The sequence below is a fragment of the Neovison vison genome, chromosome 2, assembly GCF_020171115.1.
Source record: "Neovison vison isolate M4711 chromosome 2, ASM_NN_V1, whole genome shotgun sequence".
Classification (NCBI taxonomy): Eukaryota; Metazoa; Chordata; class Mammalia; order Carnivora; family Mustelidae; genus Neogale; species Neogale vison.
This window is the reverse complement of record NC_058092.1, coordinates 12965613-12985446: the sequence shown is the minus strand read 5'-3', so window position 1 is coordinate 12985446 and position 19834 is coordinate 12965613. Positions and strand designations below refer to the sequence as shown.

At 53.0% G+C, this 19834-nt stretch overlaps 1 protein-coding gene across 1 annotated transcript in view; it reads right to left on the bottom strand.

The window, feature by feature from the left end:
* IGSF21 (immunoglobin superfamily member 21) overlaps positions 1 to 19834 on the bottom strand; it is a 233814-nt gene that overhangs the window by 115925 nt on the left and 98055 nt on the right. Inside the window, exon 2 of the mRNA XM_044237279.1 lies at positions 18478 to 18590. Coding sequence (XP_044093214.1) covers positions 18478 to 18590 — 113 coding nt within the window. The remainder of the gene's footprint in view (positions 1 to 18477; positions 18591 to 19834) is intronic.

Here is a 19834-nt window from a genome sequence, read left to right as displayed (position 1 = left end):
GCTGTCTGTCTGCTTTGATAGCATTTTCTCAGGCTCCTACCCTCTGACCTTCTAGAAAGCCACAACAGCAAGCTGCCCTGTTCTAATGGAAATTCCCAGCATCGCTTTTCTATCAAGGCAATCTATAAATCACGCTGCAGAACTCCACCAGCACTGCAGAAATCAGCCGCTGACGGTCTGCCAAAGCCCCCCACGTTGTGCAAAGTTGTGAGCTGCACAGGAGGGGTTAGTCTAGCAGCTTGCCATGAGCTGCACCGTCTCCTTCAAAGTCAAGTTAGCCGGCACAGGCAGGGTCCCTGTGTGTGCAGAGCCCCCGTGTGTGCAGAGCCCCATAGCGGGAGCACTGAAGGGACTGAGGGAGGGCGGGGAGTGTGGGCTCAGCTTGCAGGAACACTGTTATACCAGCGAGCTGGCTCCCTCCCCTTTTGGGCGGGTGTTACGTGGGCATCTGTCTCCCAGGCTGGGGAGTGATCCTCCAAGTGGTACGGGCGCTTCTACTCCTGGGCTTTTCTGTTTGAGTGTTTACTTCTCCTGGCTCCTGACTCCCATCCATCTGGGCTGGAGGCTCGTGGGGAGGACTTAACATTTGAAGTGCTTAGGAGCGCGGATGCTGAAGCCAAACGGCCAGGGGCCGAATCCCACTTTTGTCCCTGACCAGCTGCATGGTCTTGAGCAAGTTTCTGCTCCTGAGCCAACGTCCTCCCTTCTAAAAAGCAGGACAAAGACAGCGCCTACCCCCAGGGTTGCTGTGGGGGTTAAATGAGCCAATATGCGTGAGGGACTTAGCGTCTGCCCTACGGTCAGTGCGGCCTCTAGTAAGTATTAGGTTCTTTTATTACTGCTACTGCTACTGTTTGCCAGACACTCCAGCAAATACTTGCCGGAACCGTGTCATTGTATCCCCCACAATGCCCCATAGCGGGCTATTCCTTCCCTCATTTTCCAGGAGGGGCCACGGACAGGCCACCAGCCACACACGCTGCTTCCCGACCACTCACAGGCTGGAGCTTGGGGACAGCGCTGGGAACCCCTCCCTCCTCCCTGTCATCTCCCGGTGCCCTCCCCTGCCAAGCACTCTGGAAGCTTGCCCTCAAGAGATGACGCCCTCGTTTGCTGTCACAAGCCAGGATGACAAAGACAAGCGGTGGGTGCCGGATGGGTGGGTTGGGAGGAGGAGGAAGAGGACACAACCCGGGGCCCAGGCTGGAGCACCCGTCTCGTGTCTGGACGCCTGACAGAACCGGCTTCATCCCGGGGTCATCAAGGCCAGCAGCTCCTGTGAAGGGGAAGATTCACACCCACTGAACGTCTCAAGGGAACAAGAAAAAGGCTAGCGTGGGGCTCCAGAGTCAGAAGGACTAAGATTCGAATCCTAGCCCTGCACCTTGTGGGGACTCCGGTCACAGATCTGAGCCTCTGTTTCCCATCTATACAATAGTTACTCCCAGCTTCTGCTTTGGGTGGTACATGGACAGCTCTCAGCTCTGTGCCTGGCATGGCATGAATAATCAAGGAGAAGTTTCCAGACCCAGCCTCAGCGGCTGATGGATTTGCTAGAATCTTCTGAGAGCCTGGGAATTTTTTTTTTTTTGTGGGGTGGGGGGACTGTGCCCAAGGGCTGCCTGGGACCCCGGGAGGCTCTCAAGCCTGTGGCTTGTGTGGGCAGGACAGCTCTTTGGTGCCACAGGCGACACAGACCACCGCAAACCCACACAGTGGTCTGGTGTGAATTAATAAAAGTGTCGGATGCATGGGGCGCGCTGATTAGAGCACACGCTGAGTCGGCCGCGTGGCCTTCTCAGGCAGGCCGTGGGGAGGGCACAGGTCCACAGCAAGACGCCTGGAGGGAGGAGACCGCGGAGCGGGAGTCTGGAGGCCAGGGCCGGGGTGTCCACAAGGATCATGAGGTTGTCTGTGCAGGCGAAGTGAGAACACAAGGTACCCACCCCCAGGGGTGTGAGGGAAGGGGGGCGTCGTGCAAGATGAGACGGGCTAATGAGATAAAAAGCAAGAGCGAGATGACAGCGGGCAGGAAGTGTGAGGCCTGGGGCAGCCTGCTGGGGACCGAGATGCCAACGGTCTCTCCAGGACACTCATCTGGGGAGCAGTAGAGCATCACCCACAGGCTCGGGGTCGGGGGAGGAGGAGGAGGGCCAAGGCACGCCACAGCTCCAAAACACGCCCCTCACAGCTGACATGCTGCTCGAAGGGAAAAATCGGAACGTGACATTTGCGCCTCTTTATTCCAAGCAAATCCCAGATGCAAGGATGTGAAGAGGGACAGTGAGCGGGTCTGGCCAAGGCCTGGTTTTAGCGTAAGGGCATCGATCTTCACTTTCTCTTTGAGAAATGACCAGAGGTCTGAAACTGCCCCTCGGGGTCAAGGTTAATTACTCCTGCCCCCCGAAAAGGGGAGGGTCATCCGTCAGGAGGTAGCCTGGCCTAAGGGTTAATGGAGTTTGAATCCCTATCAGAACTGAAGGGGCTTTGGGTCCTGGAGGGACTCATTCCCTTCCTCGGGTCTCTGCTCTCAACATGTCAGTACGGAACGTCCCTCACTGAACCCCTCATCCCGCCAATGACAAGAGTCATCAAGTCACCGAGGAGGCAGAGACTAGCTCAGTGCCTGGCACACGGGAGGCCATGCAGCACGTAGTTGTTTATGAATAAATGCGAGATATCTGAAAAACACAAGAAAGAAAGAAAGATGGGGGCACTGAATGCTCGGACGATACAAGGAAAGCCACCACACGCTTATTAAAGAGAATAAATGAATTCATCTAATTTGTAGGAGGCAAGATAAAGCCGCAAAAAAATCAATTGCCTTGCGTTCTTACATCCCAGAAACCCACAGAAAATCCAATGAGAAAGATTCCATTTTTAAGAATAAAAAATAAATACTCGAGTTCTTTTAATTGGGGACACAAGATATTTGTTCTAAGAAATTATAAAAACCCAATGGAGGCTCAATATTAGGAAAAGCCATCAACATAATTCATTACATTAGTAAATTAAAGGAGAAAAACCATATGATTACTTCAATGGATTTTTAAGAAACATTTAATTAATTTTTCTGTATAAAAACTCGAGGTAAAATTGGAATAGAAGTGAACTTCCTTTAAATGACACAAGTAGTATTTATCAGAAACCAGCAGCAAATATCATATGTAATGTTAAATGCAATCCAAAGAAAAACAGAATTAAGACAAGAAAACATTTTACAAGCATTCTAGAGGTTTTAGACACTGCAGTAAGGCAACAAATTATAATAAGTTCAATAAGTAATCACAACACCAATGTTTCCACAGTTGCCAGGCATTATCTTATGTTTATTCGGGGAGATGAGAAAACTGGGCACAGAAAAATTCAGTAACTTGCCCAAAGTCACACAGCTTCTAGGGGGCAAAGCTAGAGTTTCAATCCAAGTGATCCGGTCCCAGGATATGGGCTTTTTATAGGTTAAGAGAGAGTATCTGTCGGTTGTTAGAAAAGTTACCACTATTTGCAGATGATATAATCACATATTTTTTTAAAAATCCAAAAGAGTCAAGTTTTTTTTTTTTTTTTTTTTTTTTTTTTTACAAAAGCCTATTAGAAATTGACAGGGCAGTAAGACGTCCGCATAAAAGACAAACATGCTAAGGTCACTGTTTTCCTTTATTCTACCAGGACAGAACCTCCAAAGCAGTGCCCAGCACCCTGACTGGAACACATTGGGTTCCTGATAACTATTTGTTGAAAGATGACTCTGTAGGGAGTAAGTCATTGTTTGGAGAGGGCAAATTAGGTCAGTGATGCCATTGGATTTCTCTGAGGGGTCCACGAAGGACTTCCCTCCAGCCTCCAGCTGGTCCCTCTCCTGCACGTGCTCTCAGTGTCTCCCCAGGGTCCTTGCAACATTGCCTTCAAACCAGCCATGCCCCTCCCGGTCCCATCTCAGCCTGACATGTGGGTGGGGTCACAGCACGTTGTGCCTGCTGGCAAAGGAGAAGGAGGGGAAGTTCAAGTCGGCACTCTCTTAATCCAGCAGGCTAGGTGCCCTCCCTTTCTCCAACCCATGCTCCGAGTGTTCTAGGGCTGTTGGCCATGCATGGAGGGCTCAGATCTGCCCCATAGCGTGTGTTCACAGAGAACCAGAGGGCCATCATGAAAGCTAACACAGGACAAGCCCGCATGCCCGACTGGCAATGGTGTGATGGATCACTCAAGCCAGGATACTATCCAGACGGAAAGAGGGACGCTCTTAACAGCTACCCTCAGATGACAAGCACTGTCTGGATGGGGCCAGGCAAACGGGGTTCCATGGCTCCTCTCGCCGTCCTTCCGTAGCACAAACACCGGTACGGAGGCTGAGAGATGAGACAGGGAGAGGCAGAACCTGGGAGCGACCTCAGATCCCTCTGCCTCCAGCCTCCCAGCGCTGGTGGCTTCTTCGCCTCTGGCCCACATACTCCGCCAAGCACCCACATATCAGGAATCGAGACAGGTGAGCTTGGACCCTGAGGACCCGTGGACTTCTGGGGGTGCTTGCAGAACACTCACCAGGAGGGGCTGGTGGAAGGCCAAAGAGAGGAGGAGGTCAGGGAGGGGCAGGGCCCAAGCGGTGCCTCAGGGGTTTTATTCTAAAGCTACAGAATGATTGACCTGGTTCTGTCTCCAAAAGGACACTCTGGCCACTGTGTGGACATTGGATTGGGGGAGGGGGGCGGAGGGTGGGGGGATGGGCCTGGAAGCAGGCAGTGCAGTTAGGGAGCTGCCAACTCTAGGTGGTGACAGAGGCTTGGGAAGAGAGGGGTGGCCAGAACATGGGAGGAAGCAAGTGGATTCGGGCGGCATTCTGAATGGTACAACGGAGGGGCTATAGGATGGGGTGGGGGAAGGGAGGAGAAAGGAGAGATCCCTAGGTTGTTGGCCATGTAACCTGGTGGATGGGGATACCATTTACTGAGATGGGGAAGAATGGAGAGGAATAGATTTGGGGGAGAAATCCAGAATTTTCCTTTGACCATGTCAAGTCTGAGATGCTTTTGAGATATCTTGGGGGTGGTGGGTGTCTAGAGATTTGGAATATTAGCTGCTGTTGCTCTTTTGCTGACAATTCTTCAAAAGTTCCCTGTGGCTACAATCAAAGCTCCATTAGATGGGGACCCCAGATACCGCGCGTCCTGCTTGAGTCCCTGACTGCCTTTAGCCTCCTCCCCCTGCCCCAGCCCCCACCCCATCCTTCACCAGCACCTGATGGCTGGTCCAGCGGACCAGTCCTCTGGGCCTTTGCATCTGTTCCTCCTCTGTTTGCCATACCCTCTGTCCCCTCCTCCTTCCAGAACAGCTCCAGACCAGGGCGGGGGAGGCCTTGTCTGTGCCTCTGTGACATCCTGCATCCTGCCTCTCCCGGCAGAGGGTGAGCCAGGGACGGCCCCTCTGTGCAGTGCCTGCACCCACCACGGGGGTCTGCTGGGAGTCGGTTCTATACCAGAAGGAAGGACCTGGAAGCCTCAGTCAGCCAGAGCGTATGGATTCAGACAGGCTTCACTTCTCTCCGCCTCCCTGCGTGACTCAATATTCACAGAGTAAACAGGGTCAAAGGGGAATGTTTCAACCACTTCAGGAAATAAGCAGCTTTCCAACACCCTCAATTATTTTGGAAACACCTGCTCACATATAATTAATGTGCCAATTAAAGTGATTATTATCACCATTAAAGCAGGTCCCCCAAGAACCACCACTTGACAACACTTGTTTAGATTCATTTGCGTTCCTCCTCCGCCTGCAAAATAATATTATTAATAATAATAGGATAAAAATTCCATTTCTTGAGGAAGAGTCTGCAGCTCAGACTTGCCGCTACTCCAGGCTGCCTGCCTTCGTCACGAACGGGGCTCCTGAGGGCGAAGTGCCACGATTCGAAGACCCTGCCACGGACAGGACCACCAAACACTCTCCCACACTCGCCCCAGGCACCTGGGCAGCTGCCCCGCGTGAGCGGAGAGCGCGGGGGATGGGCACAGGTCTGGTCCCCTCCACCTGTCGGCTCTGTGTGCGACTGCATCATCTCTGCGAGGGGAAGCTGCTCTCCCTGGGGTCCCCCTTCCAGGGTGAAGCCCCTGCGTGGCTCTGCAGAAATGCCCCGGCTGTGTCATGAGGACAGGCACAAGCAGCCAGGCCCAGACATCTCCAGCCCACTCTGCTCACCTGGCTGTCCCTTTTTCCCCAGAAGGAGGCTTGGAGTCCTCGTATGGGGAAGAGACAGGCTCCCCAGGTTACGGGGATCAACCCTTCTGAGAGTCTAGCCCTGGGATTGCCTGTCACTGGGGAGGGGAGCACCCCCAGGATGGCACTGATGGCGTTTGGTGGCGCCTCTCTGAAGGCGTGGCTCTGGAGTCAGGCAGCAGGGTTCAAAGCGAGACGGGCCACTCTCCCATAGCACAATGGCGCCTCACCTCGGGATCCCAGGCTCCGAAATGGGAATCACGGTGTTCAGGTAGCAGGGTCCATTCTTCTTCCCCAGCAGGCTGCCCTTTTCCTCCCCCCAAGGCTCTCAGAGTCTCATGCTGGGGGCATGGGGAGACCAGCCTGGAGAGGAGGCAGGGGCCACAGCAGGCGACAGCAGAAATCCCGGTTTCCATCATGAGAATGATGGGGACACTGCCCTGTTGTGTTGCAGGCAGGGCGATGCGGACAGAGGGGTGCTGGACATGACCTTGGGCTGCAGAGTGGTCTTCCGGATCCAGTCTTCCTCTCTTCCTGGTTCCCAGGCATCTGCTGCTTCAGCTGCTTTGAAGGCTCACTCAAGGGTGTGGTGCCCACACGTGTGTGACTCTCGGGAGAGCCACAACCCACCCCGCTCCTGGGAATCTAGAACTTTCCAGGAACCTGGTGTCCCACACTGGATGTGTGGCCTCGCCAGGCTGGGTGAATGCTCCATTCCCTGCCTTGTCACGATGTCCTTGCTGGGCAGTGGGACTGGTTACACCACAGAACCCTAGAGCTGAAACGGACAGCGTCATCCTGCCCTGCGCTCACTTGGACCAGGAGGCTAGAAATCCTGTCTGTTGCATTTTTTTTTCTTTTTATTTGACAGACAGAGATCACAAGTAGGCAGAGAGGCAGGCAGAGAGAGAGGAGGAAGCAGGCTCCCTGCTGAGCAGAGAGCCCGATGCGGGGCTCGATCCCAAGACCCTGGGATCCCAAGACTCTGAGCTGAAGGCAGAGGCTTAACCCACTGAGCCACCCAGGCGCCCCCTGTCTGTTGCACTTCTGACCCGTGGCTATTCTAACATTTGCTTAGTTGCTTAGAGCCTTCCAAGGCTGGGGGATCTCTCCAGTCCCTAAGACACCCTATCCCTTGTTGACAAGCTCCAATTGTGAGAATATGTGTTATCTCATCCGCTAAGAGTTTACTTCTGTGTCCCTCAGAACCACATAAGCCCTTCATTCATTCACTCACTCACGAATTCATTCATTCTCTAGGTATGTGCCTGGCCACAGGGACAAACAGGGTACCTGGTCCTGGTCAACAGAGGTTACATTCCCGGAGAAAGACATTCCGCGGTTATAATTAGTGGCCCCCTCGTGAGCTCTCAGTGAGCAGCCCCTTTGGGGGGGAGGGGTGGGCGGTTACCACAATTTCAAAGTCTTTCTTTGATCACCTTTCATGGAATACCCATTTCCCTGCTTCACGGCAAGTGCTATACAAACAAGGCCGTGGTGTTACGTTGTTCCTACACAGGGCTCTGCTCCCAGCGCTTAGCACACTGTGGATGCTTGAGAAACACCTGTCTTCGAAACGAGCACATGAGTCCAGGGTGCTGGGTCAGGAGGTAGACTTCTGAGTGTTCTGAGACCGTTAAGAGAATCTAACTCAGCCTGGTCACAGTGGTTGAATGGGGAAGAAGCTGGAATGGGAAAATGCATAGGGCAGGGGGAGGTCTCTGGGAATGACCTTGTAGCTGACCTTGGCGAGCAAAGGGAAGTTCGCCAGCTGGAGCAGGTGGAGGAGGGTGGCAGCGCGTGCACCAGCACGTTCCAGGAGCCGCACACAGGCCATAAGATGGGAGTGGTGGGCCCATCTGGGAACATGGTAGGAAGCATTGCTGCAGAAATCAGCCAGTGGAGCTTGAATCATGAAGGACCTCATATCCTGGACCTGTGACCTTGAACATGGTCGTTAAGGTGATGGAGGCTCTTGCGAAGGGTGGGGTGAGAGGTAGGAGCGTAGTTACTGTATTATCAGTGATCAGCTGTGTGATTTGGAGAAGTGCCAGGCTCTGCGCATCTGCAACGGGGGGACTGTCTGAATGCCCACGGGCGTCTCTGAGTGCCCCGGTAAGAAGGCACAGTCAACCTGAGCGTGACACACCCCACCAGGAGAAGGTGGGGCCGAGGAGGAGGAGGAGGGACTCGGAGGGGAGGAGGATCCTGGGCTGGTGTTTCTCGGAAACACCCTCATTTCAGCCAGCTTCCTTTCTATCACAGGCATGCTGGAGTGCAAGTTCACCTTTAATCCTCTGCGACAAGTTAAGTCAGCCCCTTGTCACTTAAACCCAGCAGGGCTAAGTCAGGCCAAGGCTGCTGGAAACCGCACTCTGGGCTCCATATAGCTCCCGGAGTCCCCTGGCTCGGAGCTTCTGCATTTCTGATGAGGAGTGCCCAAGCCTCGCTCTGGGAGCACACAGTGCCAGCCGCCTCCCCAGCTTAGCGTCCTCTGGGGGAAGGAGGGAGGCTGGGTGCAAGGTGGGAAGGAGATAGCACATTCCATACACACCAACCCCCCGCTTCACCCTTTTATTTTCCTGATGAAGAGCCTGAGGCTCCGAGAAGGAAACTGATTTGCTCAAGGTCACACAGCAGGATGTCTGGCCCCAGACCCTTGCTGTTTTCTCTTCTATGCACTTGGTAAGTGGGGACGAACTCCCAGGACTGAGCTAAGCCATCAAAATGTCTTCTCAGTCCTGTATGAAACTCTCCCGGCAGAGAAACGGTCTCATTGCCAATATCAGAAACTTGATCTTAATCCTCCAAAGAGGATGGATTTCTCTGCTCAAAACACCCCCCCCACCACCTTGTGCCAGGGAGAACAGTGACATATTGCCAAAGCCTTTCCTGCCCGCCCCCCACTTCTTTTCTCCCTATTCCATCCAAGGGCATCTGTGCACACATCCAGACTGACTGTCCTGAGCTGTCCGGGCTGAGTCCAACCGCCCAATGTTCTTCCCGTGTGAGGCTGCCTACAGCTCAGTCTTCCCACCAGGTCCCTGGAGAGCTCACGGGCCACGGGCTCTTTAACTCAGCCTTGCAGCCCCTTGGTCTCCTAGATCCATGCTGAATGTGGCCCCGGGTGACCCGAGGGTGGAGACCCTGCACGTTTCATTCTCTTGAGCACCTGGACACCTGCTCTTCTGGGGCTTTTCACGGGGACATCGCATACCCCTCTGAGAATACCTGGCCTCTTCTCTCCCCAACCAGAACCATGTACAACATTTTGGGCATACTTTCTGGGGTCCAGAAGCTTATTAAACTACTCTGGAGGGATCCAAAGATCCCACGTAAAGGACCATGGCCCTGGGCTTGGCCAGCACCATGGCACGTACTGGAGAAACAGATAAATAAAACTCAGCGGTGGACACAAAAACAAGATGCATAACTAGGATACAGGTGACACGTCTCTAATGGAAGTCTGTACAAAGTGCTAAGGAACTTGCGGGAGCTCCAGCTTGGTGGAGGACATCTGGCCAGGTGCACAGAGAGGATTTAGTAAGCTAAGCGAAGCCTTTGTCCCCTGCTCTGTGGGTGAAGGAAGCAGCTTGTCTGCAGGGCATCTTCTCTGTTTCCACAAATCCCTGTAAGATGCTTGGGAGAGGGCGATCAAGCCCGTTTGCTAGATGAGAAAATGGATTTTTATAATGTGCTGAAGCCTGGCAGGCCTGGAATCTCACCCCGTGGGCAGGCATCCACCTGGCTCTTTCGGTCTCCGCCCTGAGTACCGTGCTCTGTATGGAGCAGAGCCTCAGGGAGCTTGTCGGATGGTAGAGTTGGGATCTCTCCTCCAAACACCACATGCACCGCAGAGTTACTCTAGGATCCCCAAACTCTCTGGGCAGCCACTTTCCCATTCTCCAGGAGGAGAGCAAGGCTGCGCTAGGTCTGGGCTGCAAGGCTGGGCAAGTTCGGAACAGATAGTATAGCTGGTAGTTTATGAAAGACGTACACACGGAGAGGGACCCAACAGAAGAAACGGAGTCTTATTCTTATGTTACGGCAAAGGTTTGTCCAGAAGATCAAGGTCAAATTCCCTGAACAGCTGAAACCTCAAGGCCACACCGCAGCTAGCCTCTGCGTAGCCTTCAGCCTCCATGCCTCCTTCAGCCTCCTCATTCCAAGGAGGCTGCTCTTGTCCAGGTCCCCAGTGGGCTCCATGTGTCTCGTCCTAAGTCATCTTGTCGCAGCACTGGACACAGCTGGCTCCTCTCCCTTGGGACTGAAACTCCCATGTACTTGGCTTTCATCAAACCTGCCGGCTGCTCCTCTTCAGCCTCTCCCCCAGTCTACTTTTATCCATCTCTAAATTTTGAGTGCCCCAGGGGCCAGCACTGAGTGCTCTTCTCACACCCCCTCCCCCCAACCTCCTGCCCAGGCCCACTAGCCCTATCTGAGGCCCCCAGATATAAATCTCCAGTCTTGATCTCAGTCCAGAACCCCCGACTTGTAGCCTCTATCCCCATGTCTTAGAGGCCCTGGGAACTTAACCCAGGTGACGGGAATCCCTGCTAGCCCTCTCGTCCCCTCCCCACCTCGTCCCGGTCTCAGGAAATAGCACCCTCCCCCACACCTAGTTCCTCGAACCCGAAGGCCAGGAGTCACCCTGAATCCTCCTTTCCTTCCTCCTGTGAGCACATGAGCAAGCCTGTTAGAGGCCACCTGCTGGTCACCGCAGGACTTCTTTCCTTCCCACCAACTCCAAGGCCACCATCCTAGCTCTTACCCCAGCTGCTGCCACCCCTTGCCCGTTACTGCTGGACCAACCTCCATGCGGTCCCTCTGACTCCAGTCTTGCCCTCCACTCCATCCCTCCACTCCACCCTCTACCCACAAGTGACCTTTTAACAAAGTGAACCAGATCCCGTTACTCCCCTGCTCCAAACTCTCCAAAGCTGCCCTTGGAATAACTCCAGACCCCGTGCCATGGAACACCAGGCCTGGCAGGAAGAGTCCTGCTTGTCTGTCTGTCTCGCCTCATCTCTCAACTCCCCACAACTGGTTACATTCCAGCCCCGAAGGTGGACTTCCTTTCTGTTCTTTGAACATGTGAAGCTTATTCCCAGGACAGCTCCTCTGCAATGTACTCCTCTCTCTCCTTGGCATGTTCCATCTCCTTCCCCCGGCAAGACGGATTCTTTGCTGCCTTTGAGGTCTCAGCTTAAAGGAGTCTTTTCCTGACCACTCAATCCCTTTCCATCCCGCCAGACTATTTCAAGTCTACGCACTGCTCTTACCTTTGTCTGGTATTTTTCCTGTTTGTTTCTCTTTTTACCTCCTCCCCCAAGCTCAGCTACAGGAGTTCAGGATCTTGGTGTCCTGTTCCCCGATGCACACCCAGTGCCTAGAACCATCCTGCTCAGTAACTACATGCTGGATCAATTAATCTTGACCGAGTGAATGGAGCAGCCAGCTTCCATCAGTTTCCCATGCATCAGAACATGGTCCCTAGCAAGGCCAAGTGCATTAGGGCCACCTGGGAACTGGTTCAAAGTAAAATGAACTCAGGCCCCAAATCTCAGCCAATGGCATATTTTTACAGGTCCTTTTGGAAATTCTACGGAGCGGCTGGAGTGGACCACTCCTGAACCTTTACGGCCAAACCACCATTAAAGACTACTGATTGGGGGGCGCCTGGGTGGCTCAGTGGGTTAAGCCGCTGCCTTCGGCTCAGGTCATGATCTCAGGGTCCTGGGATCGAGTCCTGCATTGGGCTCTCTGCTCAGCAGGGAGTCTGCTTCCCCCTCTCTCTCTCTGCCTGCCTCTCTGTCTACTTGTGATTTCTCTCTGTCAAATAAATAAATAAAATCTTAAAAAAAAAAAAAGACTACTGATTGGGGCCACAATAACTGCAATTCAAACTCTGACCTCTAGGGGGAGCATCTGGGTTTCTCCACGACTCCACCCCCAGAAGGAGGAGCCCTATGGAAAGGGTCTGGGGTGGAGTCAACCTGTTCCTGAGAGAGGAAGAAATAAGTGCAATGGAAGTAGCTTTGAAAATGTGTTCTTACTTCTTTTTGTGTTATAATCAGCTGTCCTTTGGCAGGCCCTCTCCCTGGCACACCGTACTCTTGTAAGATGGGGCACGGGGCAGTCTTCATCAGAGAGATCCTGCCCCTTTGGGAGGCCAGGGGTGAGGGAGAGTCCTGGACAAGGCAGCTCAGACCAGCTTGGCCCTGGCTCTGTGAAGAATGTGTCTTTCTTACTCCCTTCCTCCTCCAGATTTAGGAGCTGTTAGAACAGGATACATGGGTCCAGGGGAGGAACAAGGAGCAGTCAGCCTGGGTCCAAGCCAGAGGGGGCCGGAGAGGTGGTCTGGCTCACTTCTCCAGGACTGAGACCTGGTCTCTACTCATCACCAAGAGTGTATCTGCCTTCTCGTCCTTGATGATATCATTGGATCATAATGTCCTCTTGTGATCATCACTTTCTATTTTGGTTTCAGACAACAAAACGTTGTCAAGGACTTACACTAAAAGAGAGCCAATGCCAGTAAAAACCATTTCAAAATAACTTTTTGCTTCAGGGAGAGAAGAGCTAAGATCCACTGACATGGCTTAGCTATGTGATGACATTTCCAAGAATTGAAATCCAGTGGAATTCACCAGCGTAATTGCAGAGACGCAAAGAATGTACCATTCTAAATGTTTGTCTCTCCTTGTCTGCTTTGGGACTGTAGGAGGGAAGATGGAATTCAAGGAGTCTAACAATCCCTGGGGATCTTCCCAAAACACCTTCCACTTCAGTATATAATTTCCTTTCCTCAATCCCTTAAGCCATCAAGAGACATGCTAGGACAATGGCCACCATTTTGAATAGGTGCTACAAGAAGTCAAGCCTTGAGTTTGTTGGCTGCAGACGTTATCTCTCAAAGCCTACAGCGTAGGTGTTTTCATGTGGAAACATGAGGATTCTAGAATACAGAAAGGTTAGGTCACTGCCCAGACACACACCCTGAACTCATATGCGAGTATCCTGATGTCTCAGCCCCCTTATCCTTCCCAGCCTCATGGGCCAGACTGGCCACAGCCCTAGGCACTGAGAAGAGCCCCTGGGTGGGAGCTCGCCCCGGCCAGGTAGCATCATGGAGAAGGCACCCATACTGTGAAACAAACCCAGGAACATGCTCCCCACCAGGTGAAAGAAGCGAGATACAGGGGTCCTGAAAGTAGGGCATTATCACTGAGGCTATCTCTCCCCTCTCTATCTCCTTCCATGTTTCTCTTTTCTGTGGACTTGTAACCTGGGCCCAGTGCAGCTCTTGGGAACAAATTGTGAAGGAAAAAGACAAAACAAAGGAAAGATGATAAAAACTGCCATGAAAGGTTAAGCTCCCATGATTCTCTGTGGCTGTTTAATGGATTTCTATGATATAAACAGACCTTTGGCTTTGCCTGCTGGGCAGGTGACCTCCAACTAAATGAGTTTAGACAGTATTCCCTAATAAGAAATGTTCCTATTTTCCCCACACTCCACCAAGCACCCTGAGCATACAAAGACCCACTGTCCCCCGCAGACTGATGCTACAGGCTGTGCACACACGCCCCACCGGAAACACAAGTGGGCTATGTGACACGGTCTGCATCTGTACCCACAGCTCCATCACTTGTTCACTCAACAAACACCTAACTGAGGTGACTCTGCGCGAGGCGTTATGGATACAGTGGGGAAAAGGTTCAGCCTTGAGCTTGAGATGCTCACCATTCAGTTGACAAAGAGGGGTTTTGACACAGAGTGGGAAGAGCTGGAGTATAGGGGAATCATGGAGGAATCATGGAGGAGGGGAATGTCTAGAACTCTGTGGAAGTCAGGGAAGGCGACACAAGCTGAGACAAGATCTCTTTGGATGGCCTCAGTATCTTCATCTGAAAAGCCCTCGTAACAGACCCGGGCTCACAACGTCAAGGTGAGAATCAAAGGCAGTTACATACCCAGTGCCTAGCACACAGTAAAGGCTCAATAATATTAGTCACCCAGATTCGTTATTTGTAGCATTACTGGATGAGTCCCCAGTTATAGATGCGAATGGATAGAAATGATTAAGTAAAGGATATTGTTAATCATTTGTTTTCTAGAACCAAGTCCTGACTTTAATGCTAGGGTAGTTTGCTTTTTAGGTGACCATCCCCTACTGGCCAAGTATGGAATTGCACCCCTGCTCTATTTGCCTCTGCAGCGCTCTAGAGAAAAAGCATGAATCTGGGAAATTCAAATTGGGAGAGGAAGCCATACAATGGTAGAGAAAGCATGGGGAGATGGGAGGAGGGCTGAGAGGCACCCTGAGGGTTGAACAGGGCTTTGACAGACAACTAGGATACCCAGGACCTCGGGTGCCTGACAACCTTCTTGACATCTCTCCGTTTTCAAAAAAGTGTTCTGAGAATGATGATCGCCCTGCCTATCCCTCCCATACCCCTCTCCCTAGCCTAAAAACTGGCTCCATGAGCAGTCACCCTTATTCCCTTACCAGGAAAGCACAGAATATTCCAGAGGCCTCTGAAAAAATTGCAAATATCTATAACACATTGTCCAATGGAACGTTCTGTGATGATGGAAATGTTCCATACTTACTCTGCCCAATATGGTAGCCACCAACCGCATGTGGCTAGTGAGCTCTTGAAATATGGCTAGTCTGGCTAAAGACATGGGTTTTTAATTTAATTTGATCCAATTTAATTCAATTTAAATTTAAATAACCAATGTGACTAATAGTGGCTGCTATATTGAACAGCACAGACACAGAGTCTCCTAACTGCAGATGCTTTCTTGAGTCTATTCTATAGTTTTGGCATTTTCTTCTACAAACTGGGCAGATTGTGGGGCAACGTGCCCAGGCTGTAGGCCCTGGCCACCTCCTCCCTTCCCCTCCCCTTACCCCACTCCTAAGACAACCACATGGTGAGACCTTCCCAAATGCTCAGCCAGAGGTCTTGTTAACCACAAGGGAGTGATCCCTTTTGCTTCAGACAATTTCATCAGCTCTGCCAATCTACCCAAAGAATCCAATCCATTCATTACATTGCTGAAAGCTCAGGATGATTCCATTGCTAAGATAATGTCTTTAGGACCAGAGGGGAGGCTGCTGGGCTTTACACGTCTTGGGCCATTTTGTACCTACTGGGCTGAGCGGGCAGTGGCGGCCTCCCCACAATGCCCTGCTTTTCCCTTCTAAAGAGATTGGAGACACAGCCCTGGCTGGGTCTGTGTAATCTATTCATTTCCTTCCAAGCCGGGCTCTGTAAGCTCATTCACGGAGGATGGGCAAAGGAAGCTGGGGAAGCAAACAGACGTACAGAAAACAAACAGTACTGGACAGCTCCCTGTTTGTGGGGGGGCAGCTGCAGGGAGATGGAGGTGGGAGAATGGGGATGCGGAGGCTTGTCTGGTGGGGAGGGGGTTCTGACCAGAGGAGAGTGGGGCCCCCATTGCTGCATCTCCCACATCCTCTGGAAACCATGCCCCACCTCCACAAGGAGCCTTGGCTCCTGCAGCCCCCATCTTGGTAAGCTCTTATCTCTCTCCATTCAGCTGGCTCCTTGGGAAAAGAGGCGGTGGGTGGGGGAAGACCAGAGTGGCAGCCAGCAGAGAGAGAACTGGCAGCATGGGGACACTTCCTTGGAGTCTCCCCCAGCCTCTGCCCCCACCCGCACCAGCACAGACAGGGCACGCGAGGTTCCCCTGGTCCCAAGGAGACTTCCAAGTCAGCTGAGCCTGCTCCCTCAATCCAGCTACAGAATCACAAGGGCCCAAACATTTGGCTCCAGTGGGCGATTTGCATGAGATTTGCATACATCTGCATACCCCCTCCCCACTCCAGAGGCACGCAGTCAAAGGATGTGAAATGAAGTAAAATAAATTAATTAGTGCAGCCTACCATAGCCCAGTACACAGGGCCTGACACCGTAAGAGATGCAACTGATTTTTAAGGCAATCAACGTGATGGCAGGCTAGGGTGGAGAGAGATGGAGTGGGGGGTTGTGATGGGGGAGTCTCAGCATCGGGGGTACGGATGGGGAGGGAGAGTCCATGTCTGGACTGAAAGCTGGGCTTCTTTGTCCTGCCCCGGCCTTCTCTCCCATCGTCGGGTGGATGCAGAGTGGAGCCCTGTGTTCTGGATTTGTACCCCTGGGCCTGCCGCTGGCACTGCCCCCACCCTGGCGGCCCCCTCCGCAGGCAGATTTTCAAAATTCCATTTCAAACCAGACTGGGTTTGAAGGGCTGGCTAGGCAATGAGGTGTCCACTGGTCGTTCCCTGTCTGTAAGCCTCGCCCCCATCAACTGTTCCCATTGGGTCTCCGGAATCCTCTTTGCCAGCTGGGCGGGTCTTCTGCTTCCCTTCATTCCGATCCCATCTAGGGATGGTGGAGGGAGAGACAGTCCCTTCGTTAGCAGTGAGCTGCAGATAATTTAGCCCGGTCCTTCTGCCAGGTGCTAATGAGATGCTCGCAGTGTGTGTCAGCCAAGTAGCTCCCGTATCATGTAAATACGCCTCTTAGTGATTCAGTTCATGGCACTGTTTAGCGTATGCCTTGACTTTCTCTAGGCCTGTTGATCTACCCAGGATGGCAATCTCATCTAACGCTGGGGCCCTGCGGGGGGGCTCAATGTCAGGTTCACACCTGTGGGGCCCAGGCTGCGGGGAGAGCTTAGGTGGGCTCGGTGGGGGGGGATCCTAGAGGCAATTTCAGGTGGGAGGGGCTATCGTGCTAAGACGAGAACAGTGATTTTGATTAAAAGGAGCCCAAGCTACAACCAACAAACCAGCAAATGAGGAATCAAAGAGCAAGAAGGCAAGAAGGACCGGTAAGGACAGGAGGGTACAAGCAAGGCTAGAGTGAGAGCGAGGAGACCCAGGAGCGCAGATCTGGGTCAGGGCATTGGATGATGAGTGCGCCCCAGCGGGATCCGCTAACGTGGGTTTCCAAGCTCCACCCTGTGTGTGCAGGGGGAGTGTGAAGGAGCAAAGGAACCAGTTCCAGAAGCCTGGTCGTCAAACTGCCCATGCCCCTACTCCCCTGCACTCCACACTCTGTGCCCCCCACCTGCTCGCTCCATCTGCTCCATCCCGAGCCCTTCCACTCAACTGTGTCGTCTACGGGTTTCATCTGCAGAAAGGGCAATGCAGCAGACAGAGGTTAGACAAGAGTTGTTTTAGCTCAGGGGGTTGGCAAGCCATGGCCGTTGGACCACATCAGCCTACGGCTTGTTTCTGCAGAGCCCACGAACCAAGAATGGTCTTTTACTTCTTTGAATGGTTGAAAATATAAAAAAGGAGAGTATTTCGTGACATATAAAAATGATATGAAATTCAAGTCTCAAGGTCCATGAATAAAGATTTATTGGAACCCCGCCATGGCCTCCCGTTGACACATTGTCTGTGGCTGTTTTCACACTAGAGCAGCAGAGCCAAGCCGTCGTGACACAGACCATACGGTCCCCAGAGAGCAAAATATTTACTATCCGGACCTCACCGACACGTAGTGCCAAACCCTATTTTAAAGCACGGGAGGGAAGTTCTCTGCCCGGCCCGTTCCCAAGATGGCAGCATCTTGCTTTGTGTGAACCTGAGCATGGCGTGGCAAGAATGTCAGCTTCAACTGGACCTTCTCCCGAGCCCCGCCAGCCCCGACTTCCTTTTGGCCAAGGGATACCAGGCTAGGGTGCCTGGTTCAGACACATGAAGGTTCCTATCAGTGGTTGAAAAGGCCAACACTTGCATCCCATACCCACAGCTGGTCCTCCTGCTGCCATCAGCTGGGCCCTGGACAGGTGGGCAGCCCTCCTCAGACCCAGCTCAGGATGCCAGGCACAAGGACAGTCCTACATGTCATCGAGTGAGAAGACAGACTATGTCTGTAATTGGTTTTAAGAAAGCAGGACGCCATTACCCAGAGCCTCATGCCTGACATTCCAGCCTTCGTGGTTCCTTACTTGTTACACAGCAAACCAGGGCCCACAGGGTGCTCACACTTGGTATTGCTGGGGTTTCCTGAGCATGGGGACATATTAGGAACACCAAGGAGGCCAGAAAGAGAGAGATCCTGAGGTCAGAGGAGAAGCCTGAACAAAGCAGTCTCGGAGAAGGGTTTGGGAAGAGGGCTGAGGACAACACAGAGCTGGGACCGATGACACAGCCAAGCCTGCAGAAGACTCCAGAGGGACTCTGGGGACTCTGCCTTCAGCTCTGACTGCGGCACGGAGGGGAGAGCTGCGGCGACTTACCCGGTACCACACGATCTCACGCATGCGACCATCCGTCTTGAAGTTACACTTCAAGGTCACGGCGTCACCAGCCACCACGGGTGGGAGAGGCTCAATGTTGACAGTCAGGTAGCCTATGAGAAAAAGGAGAAGGGAGGTGAGGGCATGGGGGGAGCAGAAGGGCTGGGCTGACCGGGCAGGGCAGGAGAGAGCTAGCACAGCTGTTGGGGGGGGGAGGGTGCTGTTCTCCCCGGAGCCCGTGGGATCGGTCCCCACGCCTGAACGCCATTCACCACTCTCTTCTTCCCTCTCTTTGACGACTCCACCCTAAGAACCTTCCTGGCCCTTGCGGGTCCGTCCAGTCCTAAAACACTTCTTCTTGGCATCAATTTTCCCTTCAAACTACCTGCTGGCAGCTGGAGAAAATGCCTCCGTGTGGTTCTACAAGACAACCCAGAGAAACAGTCCTGTGGCCAAACAATATACCTCCTTCCTTCTCCCCTTTTACCGGGTTTTAATTCAAATTAGCCAGCGAAGCCCCATGGGAAATGACACTGTTGAAATGCTTCTAACCCAGGATTTCTCTTAGCCATCCCTGATGCCTCGTCACCATTCTGTGCCCCCAAGGTGCCACGGAACCCACATCGGGAAATGGTGTTCTAGGTGCCCAGACCCCCTCCATCCCGAGCCTTGTAACCAAATTACTGCTGGTGAAGGGGAAGAGCTCCCTGAGGAGCTCTCCTAGTCTCCCGTGTCACACACCGTGCCACCCAAGGGGAGAGGTAGTTCACCTAAGGGGAGAGGTAGCTCCCCCCAAGGCCACGGTGGCAAAGGGATGACAATGAGCTCACGGCCTTAGAAGAAGTCCACACCCTGGTAAGCCCCAGATGCTGTGTCTCGCCCCCAGCTTCCCCTGGTGGCCACCCCCCTGGGGCACACTCCTGTCCCCACACCCAAGTCCAGCTTGGTGAGGCCTCTGACCCTCTCTGCTGCCTCCCACAGCCCCATCCCGGAGGGCCAGGCTCACTCCAGCTCAGGAGGGGGCCTCATTCTTGGGTTGATCGTCCAGGCCCCTCTGATTGGCTTCCCGCCGGCTGATGTCCATCCATTGATCTAATGGATCAATCCAGTCCGATTGTCTTAATGAGAAAACTAGCCAGAATGGGTCTGGGGATTTCAATTGTGCAAGCAACCTGAACGGATCGAGCCCAGGGCCCTGACCCCTACCTGGAGCTTAATGGTTACAACACTCCGGGAGGGGGGGCGGAGGGTGAACCAAGAATCGAGCTCTACAGGATCAATCTGGAAGCTGGAGTCAGAATCGACTTGTGTGGTACCAGGCTTCAGGTCCCAACAGGCCAGGGTGAGGGGTAAGGCA